This window comes from Psilocybe cubensis, chromosome 5 (assembly GCF_017499595.1).
Source record: "Psilocybe cubensis strain MGC-MH-2018 chromosome 5, whole genome shotgun sequence".
Lineage (NCBI taxonomy): Eukaryota > Fungi > Basidiomycota > Agaricomycetes > Agaricales > Agrocybaceae > Psilocybe > Psilocybe cubensis.
In genome coordinates this window covers 521,447-533,949 of record NC_063003.1, presented here as the reverse complement: position 1 = coordinate 533,949, position 12,503 = coordinate 521,447, and the positions used below count along the sequence as shown (strand labels likewise).

Genomic DNA, 12,503 nt, shown 5'->3' with positions numbered 1-12,503 from the left:
ATTATGTGTTCTTTATGGAGTCTTCGGGCACTTTTTAGTCTTCCTTCACTACTAGGCTATCACCCATCAAAGGCTTGCCAACTCCTACAAAGCAAGTTTTTGATGGGTAACAGAACTGTTTCCAGAAACTAGATAACTGTATCTCAATTTCTATGATAGACTTTTTTTGACATTCTTCAAACCAGTCGACGGGGTATTTCTCTCCATCTCCTCCCTATACTACTGTTCGGAAGTGAGCGGAAAAGGGCCAAATCACAACTAAACGTGATGGCATCGTGTCCATGTGGTCTATTTTTAGCCACGCGCGCCTAGTTCCCTGGTAGAGCTCGTCGTCACGTATAGTACCAAATTGATGAAACCCTGTAATTATTCTGGTTGACAGTATCTTTTGCAGCACAATCGAGGAGATACATTCTAGTGTAGCACATTAAGCATGGTACTACCCGGAGTGGGTATGTTAACTGTTTGGACAACGTATATCTTGCCATCAGAGACTTAAAGTAGAGAGAACTATACATAGTACTACTGATTTGCACAAGGCCTGTTTTGAACAAAAATGAGCAAAAATGTGTCACAAAAAGTGAAAGATGTTCTTGAAGAATAAATTCAGGATTACATTGAAAACAAAGTATTTCATGGTTATCCAAACTCCAATGCTCGAAAAGACATAATCAGTAGCCTGATTTTCCTTGGTTTCAGATGAGCCCTGCTTTTACAGATCAGTATTGAATAGATTTCTAAATAGGGTGAGAATACGTTCCTGCCTGAGTGATTATTTCGGTGAAAACACAACATCAATCTATTGGTTACTATGCGTCGTCATAGGTGCCTACAGAATCTATGCTGCTTCTCTCTTCGATCAGCACGATAGAATATATTAATCCTCCTATGAGCCCACTTCATGACAGTTAATACCTCGAGGCCAACTACGATGTCGACTCAGCGTTTCATGTTTGTCCGACGAACGTCGGATATCATATCCGTCGTTCAATAGCACCACGATCAAGTGAAGGCGTCTTTGTACTGTCACGGAGCTATCCCAATCCCAACCGTCACGCACGACGGGGAGACGATGCACAGGTCAGGTCTATGGGAGTGGTGGGTAGGGCATCGCATAGCGGCATAATTCAAACCGCGCAACCGTAATATAGCTAGACAAGAAATTGTGGCGCAAAGGTCGTACTCGGCGCCATGACTACAACTTCCGAGTCGGGTAATTGAGTGTGCATAACCGAGTGCCTACTGCGCACATCTTTCAAAATTGAAAGTAATTAAGATGACAGGCCAGCTGTACGGCTAAGCAGGTAAAAGGCAAGACAGGGAGGGCTCAAACGCCGGGGCCCGGAAGGTGTAGATTTTGTAAAACACAAGATTGACTGCCGTCTCAACGGCGCAGCAGTGTCTATGTAGGTCCAGTGGATACGTGTCGCTGTCTTGTTTTGATCTTTTGAAAATCAGTCTTTGAGGTTCCCGAGGATGTCAGGGTTGTCAACAGTCAATCCTGACGTCTGGCCTATTGTTCTTCAGCTTCTTCCCAGTCTATTCTTAAGCCTTGAGAATACGAAGGTTGATGTGCCAATTAAGCTCCATGTTAGAGCTTGAAGCTAGCGCTTAACTAAAGTGTCCTATACACCGCAGAGAGTATGTTTCAGTACACCGCAATGCCCATCTTCAAAAAATGCGTCTGCAGCAAGTTTTTACATCGACGTAAAAATTTTATGAACGTTTGATGATGGCTATGATTGATGATGGTGGGTGCAAGGAGTGACACGCACCACGTCTCCCGTGGATCTGACAGAAATATCCCGAATGTTTTCTTGGAAGTGCCACCTGGAGAGAAACTCAAACATCTCAACAAGGATATATATATATTAATCCGATATAGATCCCTGAATAGTAAGTAGTCTGATCATGAGAATCGGTCGTGAAGGGAAGATTTTGGGAAAATAGGCTCTTCGCCATCGTTATGATCGTTCTGCACTCATGCGAAAGAAAGATTAAATCGTTTATGCGAGGCCAACACTGATGGGGAATGGCAATACTATTCATAGCCCTGAAAAAATGTGTCCATCAAGCCAAAAAAGACGAGTTTTGATGCAGATGATGGGAAGGGGGTGGAGGACCGTTAAGTTCCCGCCCAGCTTTTTCTCTCAAACGTGAACTTGGTGAATCCTCAAATCCTTTCAAGGTCAACGTGTTGGGAGAGCGGATTTACAACGGTGGTGGAATCCGCATCCCACGATCAACGATTCAGTCTTTGGGGTTCACCACTATTTGACCTTGAACAATACCCACGAAAAAGAGATTGTGACCTTGAAATCTCCGTGACATACGTGGATATCCCAAACCTTTTGAAATCCATTGACGCACGCACAATCGATTTTGCCCCCTATTGGTACTGTGTGTGCAGCTCTGACGGTGGCGTAAGAGTGATTCTGGAGCCTTTCCTCTCTTGAGGGTTTTATTTTTCTTTCGATGTGCGTTCTAAGTTCCAGCATCGGTTCCCAGTGGAGAAGTTGCGCTCGAGTCATGAGAGCGTGTATTCTAATTTCCTTGCGGACGTAGAATCGAGAGCCAGAGCAGCGGTTACGGTTCTCCTTACTCCTTCAAGAGCATCAGTGCTTCTTGTGCTTATAGTTTTCTTCGATAAGTCCACCGTTGTTTGCTTCTGTGTTCTGTGTAACGGCGTTGATGAGATATGAATGGTCAGCTGAAATGAAGATTACTCTATCGACGCGAACGACGGTCGGCGTTAAGGTCACTTGTGCACAGGAATACACATACTCAGATGACGCTCGCACTTAATGTAATGGACCGCCACGAAGTGATATGACAGTCTAGGGAAACATGGACAATTCTCTGGAACCTGAGCCATGTTTCTTGATGCAATTCCACATCGCACGAGCAAAGTCTCCGAATGGAATATTTCCAGAAAGTTGGGACGACGTATTAATAAACAAGTATATCCATGGGTTCCTGTCCCGTCGCAGCAGTACACGACGGCCAACAGCGGGCAGGCGCTATAAAATCAATTTATTTTATCTCTAAATGAATCCGCCGAGCATGAGCGCTTCATATACGCCACGTATTTTAGCAGTCGACAAAGAAATGCATCACAAATTCGAAATGGTGAGTCACATTCTGGGCCGTACAAATGAGTACATCTCCCTGAGCGCAGCGCTCGCGTCGCTCCCGAAAAGGTGCCTCGGGTCCTCGGGTCAATAAAAGGTGGACGGTGGGTGCCAGTGTAACTGCATATTGATCTGAACCAGTCTGATGTTTTTTTTAAAAAAAAACATGAATCCAAGTTTTGAAGTTAATGTAGGGTCTCCGGAGCGCCCGCGTGTGCAATGCAGTGCACCGCTGATCGCAAGTCTTGACTCTTGAGCATGGCACACACTATCAGTTGCTTAAGTTCATGCATCTGCGAACGGGGTTCCTCGTCACGGTATCACTGTGTTAGTACTCTCTGCTGATTGGCCGACGTCCCTGCCCCAAAGCAAATGTTGGTCAATATAATGAAAGATCCACGAATCGCTCAAATGGGATGAATTGAAAGCCCTTCGGAGTATGGGCTTTCGGAGTCGGATTTTAGGCAGGACTTAGTCACCTGAATCCTCAAACCTGAGCGCATCACTCGACATCTCATCCCAAAATGAAAATAAAACCAAGAAACAAGAGCCAAATGTGCATTAAAACAACAACAACTATGATAGTTCAAACACGTGAAGCAGACACAGAACCAAAGTACATACAATGCATTTAAAAGGGGGAGAGTGGAAGAAAAAAAAACAAGAGAGAGGTAAGGAGCAATGGAACAAGAGTCGTAGCGAAAAAAAAAAATGGTCGTAAACATTCAGTTGATGGCAAGTGTGCTATATGGTACATCGAGAAAAATAGAAACCAAAAAAAAAGGTGTTATGAATTATCGATAGCGAGGATAGCGAGGGAGGACGAGTAGAAAAGGGACGACGATGATATAGTACCAAGACAAAAACCACACATCACACAAAAAGATGACGAGACACAGGCATCGCGGCGGCGCTCTTGGTGCGGTTCATCCCGCCTGGCCGACGCGGTGGAGAGAAGTTCATCCGCGAAGGTACATTAGATCCTGACGACTTTCTGTCGGCCGTGCTTCCGCTTTCGCTTCGACGGTGCTGCTGCTGTTGTGCAGACCCATCTGTACGCTCGGCCGGAACCGCAGGGGCTGTTGGCTGCTTATCAGCCACAGGTGCAGCCGGCGTCAACGGGCGCATTGGCGCCACACCCGAACCTCCACCACCACCACCACCACCACCACCACCCCCGCCCCCGCCGCCTCCCCTCGACGCCCCAGGCCTAATCTCCCCATAACTAAACCTACGCCTGTAGGGATGATTCACCGGGAAAATCTCCGGGTCCGGATTCAACAGCTGCGACAGCAGCCCCACATTGCGCGTGCGCACGTTCGCCAGGTCCTGGAACGACGACCTGGGCAGCTTCATGAACATGTCGCGCTGGCGCTGCGCCTCGAACGCCGCCGCCTCCACCATCGCCTGCGTCTCCCTCTGCTGCTGCGCGCGCCCATCGGCACGCGGGAGTTCTGCACCTGGTGTGGCCGGCCGGGGTTGCACTGCTGGTGGTGGTAGGTGCCAGCGAGGTAATGTTCAGATTGCGCGCGGGGTTGCTGGTTCGCTGTTCCTCCAGCGCACATTGCTCGTAAGCACAAAGTCAATTCAATAAGCCTTGATTCAATATATAAAAGAACAGAAAGGCAGCACCTCATCATCCTCTGTCATATCCTCGCTCGACCACGACCCATCGTCATGCGAGTTCGTCTCAAACTCACTTTTGCTTTCATAAATCAATCTGGAGGCGATGGCGCTGCGGCAACAGCGGCGAGGCAATCGACTGCCCTGGAACCAAATCCAAACCTGGTTCTGGCTATGTGTACCCAGCGAAGCCGTATCAGGATTTTGCTCGCGCGACCGAATCCTACTTGCATACTACGCACTCTCATTCCCAGCAACGTGCGGCTGGCGCTGCGTCGGCTTGAGCTTGCCGTGGTGGCTCGGGCGGGTATGCGACGGCATCAGCGAGGACGAGGTAGAAATGCTAGCACCCAACGACGACGAGGAAGTCGAGGCGATGGCCAAGGGACAGTACATCACAAAAGCGATATTCTTGTCGTGTGAATTTCGAGTTCAAACTCAGAACAATGGATTCAACAAAGAGCTGGGTGTGTTAATCCTCTGTTCGGTCCACCGTCCTTCGCTATGGCATCCATCAGACTCAACTGCTTAGTTCACGGCGACGATCGCAGCGGGATATTCACTGTCCATGTTTCCAGGGGCATCAACGTTTACAATCTCAAGGTTGCAATTCTGTCTGCAATTCTGTCGCAGCCTAGGTTCTCGCAGCCTAGGTTCTTGCACCTCGACTATGATGACCTCGACCTTCGGCTTGTCCCAGGCCCATTTCAGATCAATGATGTTGGACGAAAAGATCTTTACATTGACGACTATGTGAAACTGTCAAACGACTTGGAGAAGATTTCATCGATCTTTGAAGATATTTCCAGCGATTGTCTGCACATTCTCATTGGCATTGGAAGAGTATCAACGGGAGGTGAGCTCGTTGGCATCACTGCGCACTCTTTACTCTCTTAAAACTGGCCTTCATTCTGACATCTGGTGCCTTCACTGTAGTGAACGAAAGCTCGATCAACGATCCCAATGAATCCGAGGACGCAGGCGTGTCTAACAGTGAGTAATACCAAACGCTCGCTGTCCACGGTTCATGGATATTGTACATAGCCAATTGGATGTCAATGGCTTGGGAAACCAGATACTACGGGGAACATCACATAAATCTCCTCACAAACATACGTAAATCCATTGGCTACGGTCCAGATGAAAATACGTCAGCGATTATCCAATCTTCCGGCTTTGGCAAATCGCGCACTGTGGATGAAATGGCAAAACTCGTGGCGACCATCCCCATGAATATACGAGATACCAGAGACAACGAGCAAGGTCTGTCTATACGGCATCTCTCTGTGCAGCATATCCTTAATCGATTGTATTCAGGTGCGTATCCGCATCCCGATGAAGACCTTACAAAACTTTTCAAGTTGATCGCTTCAAAGGCTAGAAATCTGGATAGCGCCGTAGGGGCCTTCCATAAGTTCTTTGCAATTCTATTCCGCGAGTTTTCCAACAAGGTCGATGCGTTGCTTCGAAGCGGCAGCAATCAGTCTTTGCCTGTCCTGTTGAGGGATGACTTGGCGAAAGCCAATTCCAGGTCACTTCTCTACAAGACTGTGTGTGAGCAGTACAGTTCAGGAGCCTTTCCTGCCCCACAATCACACAATTCGCTCACGGAACTTGGCAATCTGATGAGGAAATTGCAACCAACGATGGATAACAAGGAAGACACTGTTTGGTTGATCCTTTATGTCGACGAAGCCCATACGCTAACCGAGCTCAAAATCGCTAAGGATACGGATACAAAGCCAGTTTCGGATACGGGTACAAAGCCAGTTTCAACACTTTATGATGCAATGGTTAAAGCCGCTACTACATATTGCGATTGCAAATTTTTCATCCTCTTCTTGTCAACATCCTCTCGGCTCCGTCGCTTGGCAGGTCCTAGAGATGTTGCCAGGTCCGCGCGACAATTTATGCCTGAACTCGTAGCCCCGTTTACAGAAATGCCTTTCGACTGTCACCCTGAGCTACAAAATCACAAAATCAGACCAAACCTGCCACTCAAAGATATTCAGAAGCACGATTTCATAACCTATTTCGGCCGTCCATTGTATGTGTTTTAATTGACTATATACATAGCAATGAGGCACTGACTCCTTTGAGTGCGTAGATGGGCATCGGCGTTTCTTGGGCATAATGGAGACAGGGAAACTGAAATCAGGAAGTTTGCTATCACGAAGCTTACGGGCCTGTCGCAGGTATCAGATATTTTCCGCAGTACGAATCTCATGCCAAGGCTTGCCGTCCTCGACACCCTTCTCAATCTCGAGTATTCTCCAGCGAAAATTCAGACGCGCAAGCTCGTTGATAGCATGGTTGCGCATCATATGCGAACGGCGTTCTCTGTGCCTACGAACGGTATGCCCATGTTCAGCGGGTATCCATCAGAACCCGTACTTGCGGAAGCGGCATTGGACACCATTCAGATGACTACGAGTGCTTCCTGTCCGGAGCCTATGGCGAGATTGTATAACGAACTTTCGGACGATGCCAAAGAGGCGCTCGACGTGAGACAGCAAGGGGAGAATGTGGCCAAAATCATTCTTCTGCGTGCGTACATGGCCGCAGTCCGGGCGGAATCCGCCAACGAACAACACGAAAGCTATCCATGGAGAAATGGGTGCAGTCTTATCACCTTCCTGAAGCAGTTGACCGCCACGGCATATCACTCCACAGTGCTGGAATCAAGGCCGGACACCAAGGTTGACAGACAATGCTTACGCGAAGCGTTCAAGAACGCATGGGTGCGATTCACGCATTTTGCAAGGGGCACAGATGATGCGGCGGTGACAACTTCGATGGCTTGGGTTGCGTTCGTCAGAGGCATGGCAGTGATTGGCGGGCCTGCGCAGGGCTCGGTCGACTTGCACATCCCGGTGCTCTTGCACAAGGATAAACCCATTATGGAGAGCAACATGTCCGGTATTCTCGTGCAAGTCAAGTTGCCCAGAGCATGGTCTCCACAGTCAACCGTGGCCATCGATGCAGATAAACTTCTCTACTTTCCCGGTCCTAAAAACCCTCGTGGATCAGTGGAACCACTTGATGAGGCGAGCAAGCGTCGGCCTTATATTTCCCTTGTCATGGCCCTCGGCAGGCCTGTCAAAGTGAGACGCCCACCATCGCTCGTGGTTCAAACTACTGATAAGCCAGAGGCAAAGCCAACGAGTAAACCTAATCTGTCTCGTACCGAATCCAACGCTGCACCGTCCACTGGCAAGGAGAAACATCCCGCACATCCACGGTATAGTCTATTCTTCTATGGGCGATCACACAGGGTATATGGCTGCATCCCAGAAGACCAATCCACCCAAGACGCATACAATGCGCTTCTCAACATCGGTGCCTCACCTAGCTCGATGTTCAATGCCCATCCTAAAGGCCGGGATCAAAAATATGTCTATCAGATGAAACCATTTTGGACTATTGGAAAGAGCTGCTTTTATTGGGTGGAAGATGAGTTCTTGAATCATTCCGAAGCACAGGACGAGAGCGATGAGTTCTTGGAAGCGCTGTTTGTTGGAGATAATACTTCGATGGATGTTGACTCGATACTGATGCGATGGATGTCGGGGACGCCTAGTTTCAAGCGCCGCTTAAGAGTGTGGTGATGTTTCTTTCTGTACTAATCGAGTAATGTTGAATGTCTGGTTTCTACATGAATTCAATGATTGTGTCTTGACATGGACGGCTTGGCTCAGCCCTCTTACTACTAGTATGTTGGCAATGCATTGTGTAAGTTTTACTTCTGAACTTTGACACAGTGGTTTTCTTCACGTTCCAATGCTAGGTATCTTGAGCATATCCTACTGGGGGCAAGCAGTCATAATCACTGGTGGGTGTTGTCACCGGGTTGATCACACGAATGGTTTTTTATTTTCGCCTTGAAGATAAAGTATTGCCAGTGGCAATAGGGCCTTTCTGTGGGTGTTATTAAACGTAAATCAGTAAAAAAAATCTTTCTATTCGTGTGAATTTCTCGTTCAAACTCAGAACTTTGGATTCAACAAAGAGCTTTTGTGTTAATCCTCTGTTCGGTACACCGTCCTTCGCTATGGCACTCAGACTCAACTGCTTAGTTCACGGCGACGATCGCAGCGGGATATTCACTGTCCGTGTTTTCGAGGGCTTCAACGTTGCCAAGCTCAAGGGTGCAATTCTGTCGCACCCTAGGTTCTCGCACCTCGATGACCTCGACCTTCGGCATGTCTCAGGCCCATTTCTGATCAATGATGTTGGGCAAAAAGATCTTAACATCGACAACTATGTGAAACTGTCAAACGACTCGGAGAAGAATTCATCGATCTTTGAAGATATTTCGAACGATTGTCTGCACATTCTCATTGGGAGAGTATCAACGGGATGTGAGCTCGTTGGCATCACTGCGCACTCTTTACTCTCTTAAAACTGGCCTTCATTCTGACATCTGGTGCCTTCACTGTAGTGAACGAAAGCTCAATCAAAGATCCCAATGAATCCGAGGACGCAGGCGTGTCTAACAGTGAGTAATACCAAACGCTCGCTGTCCACGGTTCATGGATATTGTACATAGCCAATTGGATGTCAATGGCTTGGGAAACCAGATACTACGGGGAACATCACATAAATCTCCTCACAAACATACGTAAATCCATTGGCGACAATCCAGATGAAAATACGTCAGCGATTATCCAATCTTCCGGCTTTGGCAAATCGCGCACTGTGGATGAAATGGCAAAACTCGTGGCGACCATCCCCATGAATATACGAGATACCAGAGACAACGAGCAAGGTCTGTCTATACGGCATCTCTCTGTGCACCATATCCTTAATCGATTGTATTCAGGTGCGTATCCGCATCCCGATGAAGACCTTACAAAACTTTTCAAGTTGATCGCTTCAAAGGCTAGAAATCTGGATAGCGCCGTAGGGGCCTTCCATAAGTTCTTTGCAATTCTATTCCGCGAGTTTTCCAACAAGGTCGATGCGTTGCTTCGAAGCGGCAGCAATCAGTCTTTGCCTGTCCTGTTGAGGGATGACTTGGCGAAAGCCAATTCCAGGTCACTTCTCTACAAGACTGTGTGTGAGCAGTACAGTTCAGGAGCCTTTCCTGCCCCACAATTACACAATTCGCTCACGGAACTTGGCAATCTGATCACGAAATTGAAACCAACGATGGATAACAAGGAAGACCCTGCTTGGTTGATCCTTTATGTCGACGAAGCCCATACGCTAACCGAGCTCAAAATCGCTAAGGATACGGATACAAAGCCAGTTTCGGATACGGGTACAAAGCCAGTTTCAACACTTTATGATGCAATGGTTAAAGCCGCTACTACATATTGCGGTTGCAAATTCTTCATCCTCTTCTTGTCAACATCCTCTCGGCTCCGTCGCTTGGCAGGTCTTAAAGATGTTGCCAGGTCCGCGCGACAATCTATGGCTGAACTCGTAGCCCCGTTTACAGAAATGCCTTTCGATTGTCACTCTGAGCTACAAAATCGCAAATTCAGACCAACCCTGCTACTCAAAGATATTCAGAAGCACGATTTTTTAACCTATTTCGGCCGTCCATTGTATGCGTTTTAATTGACTATATACATAACAATGAGGCACTGACTCTCTTGATTACGTAGATGGGCATCGGCGTTTGTTGGTTCCGCAAACAAGGATAAGCAAATCAGGGCGTTGGCTATAACGAAGCTTATGGGCGTGTCGGGGATAGATATTTTTACAAACCTCACGCCAAGGCTTGCCGTCCTCGACACCCTTCTCAATCTCGAGTATTCTCCAACGAAACATCAGACCCTCCAGCTCGCCGATGATATGGTCGCGGGTAATATGCGAACAGCGTTCTCTGTGCCCACCGACCGTTTGTCCATGTACAGTGGGTATCCATCAGAACCCGTACTTGCGGAAGCGGCATTGAATATTATTCATCGTAATACAAACAATGCCTGTCAAGATCCTATGACCAAATTGTATAACGAACTATCGGATGATGTCAAGGAGGCGCTCGACGTGGGACAGCGAGGGGAGAATGTGGCCAAAATCATTCTTCTGCGTGCGTACATGGCCGCAGTCCGGGCGGAATCCGCCAACGAACAACACGAAAGCTATCCATGGGCCAATGGGTGCAGTCTGATCGCCTTCCTGAAGCAATTGACTGCCATGAAATATCACACCGAAGTGCTGGGATCAATGCCGGACACTGAAGTTGGCGGACAACGCTTAGACAAAGCGTTCGAGAACGCATGGGTGCGATTCACGCATTTTGCAAGGGGCACAGATGATGCGGCGATGACAACTTCGATGGCTTGGGTTGCGTTCGTCAGAGGCATGGCAGTGATTGGTTGGCCTGCGCAGGGCTCGGTCGACTTGCACATCCCGGTGCTCTTGCACAAGGATAAACCCATTATGGAGAGCAACATGTCCGGTATTCTCGTGCAAGTCAAGTTGCGCAGAGCATGGTCTACGCAGTCAACCGTGGCCATCGATGCAGATAAACTTCTCTACTTTCCCGGTCCTAAAAACCCTCGTGGATCAGTGGAACCACTTGATGAGGCGAGCAAGCGTCGGCCTTATATTTCCCTTGTCATGGCCCTCGGCAGGCCTGTCAAAGTGAGACGCCCACCATCGCTCGTGGTTCAAACTACTGATAAGCCAGAGGCAAAGCCAACGAGTAAACCTAATCTGTCTTGTACCGAATCCAACGCTGCACCGTCCACTGGCAAGGAGAAACATCCCGCACATCCACGGTATAGTCTATTCTTCTATGGGCGATCACACAGGGTATATGGCTGCATCCCAGAAGACCAATCCACCCAAGACGCATACAATGCGCTTCTCAACATTGGTGCCTCACCTAGCTCGATGTTCGATGCCCATCCTAAAGGCCGGGATCAAAAATATGTCTATCAGATGAAACCATTTTGGACTATTGGAAAGAGCTGCTTTTATTGGGTGGAAGATGAGTTCTTGAATCATTCCGAAGCACAGGACGAGAGCGATGAGTTCTTGGAAGCGCTGTTTGTTGGAGATAATACTTCGATGGATGTTGACTCGATACTGATGCGATGGATGTTGGGGACGCCTAGTTTCAAGCGCCGCTTAAGAGTGTGGTGATGTTTCTTTCTGTACTAATCGAGTAATGTTGAATGTCTGGTTTCTACATGAATTCAATGATTGTGTCTTGACATGGACGGCTTGGCTCAGCCCTCTTACTACTAGTATGTTGGCAATGCATTGTGTAAGTTTTACTTCTGAACTTTGACACAGTGGTTTTTTTCACGTTCCAATGCTAGGTATCTTGAGCATATCCTACTGGGGGCAAGCAGTCATAATCACTGGTTGGTGTTGTCACCGGGTTGATCACACGAATGGTTTTTTATTTTCGCCTTGAAGATAAAGTATTGCCAGTGGCAATAGGGCCTTTCTGTGGGTGTTATTAAACGTAAATCAGTAAAAAAAATCTTTCTATTCGTGTGACGCAAATCGGCCATATAGAAATACGGTATAATGTACCTTACAGTCCTCATAGATGTAGACCCTACATGCCTGCTAACCATGAACCGTACATTCCATCTTCCTAAAACAGTCATCAAGACCTAAATATCTTGCTCACGGCAAACATAATTTATCACTCAAATGTCCGCACCTACCGCATTTCCAATTTAATCTGCTGAAACATTCTATGATAAGCTTGTTGATCCACTCCCGGGCTGCTGTATGGCATGGAATGGGCCTCATTACATGTGGGCTCAATAAATGTTG

At 47.6% G+C, this 12,503-nt stretch overlaps 3 protein-coding genes across 3 annotated transcripts; 2 read left to right on the top strand and 1 right to left on the bottom strand.

Annotated features, from left to right (window-relative positions):
* Window positions 1-4,004: 4,004 nt before the first annotated feature.
* Window positions 4,005-5,075, bottom strand: JR316_0005643 (uncharacterized protein; the record flags this gene model as incomplete). Its single annotated transcript, XM_047891399.1, has 2 exons — window positions 4,005-4,618; window positions 4,997-5,075. 2 exons carry the CDS (start codon window positions 5,073-5,075, stop codon window positions 4,005-4,007), a joined length of 693 nt encoding a protein of 230 aa, XP_047748748.1.
* A 183-nt stretch (window positions 5,076-5,258) lies between these two features.
* Window positions 5,259-8,362, top strand: JR316_0005642 (uncharacterized protein; the record flags this gene model as incomplete). Its single annotated transcript, XM_047891398.1, has 5 exons — window positions 5,259-5,610; window positions 5,691-5,747; window positions 5,799-6,017; window positions 6,072-6,801; window positions 6,862-8,362. 5 exons carry the CDS (start codon window positions 5,259-5,261, stop codon window positions 8,360-8,362), a joined length of 2,859 nt encoding a protein of 952 aa, XP_047748747.1.
* Window positions 8,363-8,805: 443 nt separating this feature from the next.
* JR316_0005641 (uncharacterized protein) lies at window positions 8,806-11,855 on the top strand (the record flags this gene model as incomplete). Its single annotated transcript, XM_047891397.1, has 5 exons — window positions 8,806-9,115; window positions 9,196-9,252; window positions 9,304-9,522; window positions 9,577-10,306; window positions 10,367-11,855. 5 exons carry the CDS (start codon window positions 8,806-8,808, stop codon window positions 11,853-11,855), a joined length of 2,805 nt encoding a protein of 934 aa, XP_047748746.1.
* Between the last annotated feature and the right edge of the window lie 648 nt (window positions 11,856-12,503).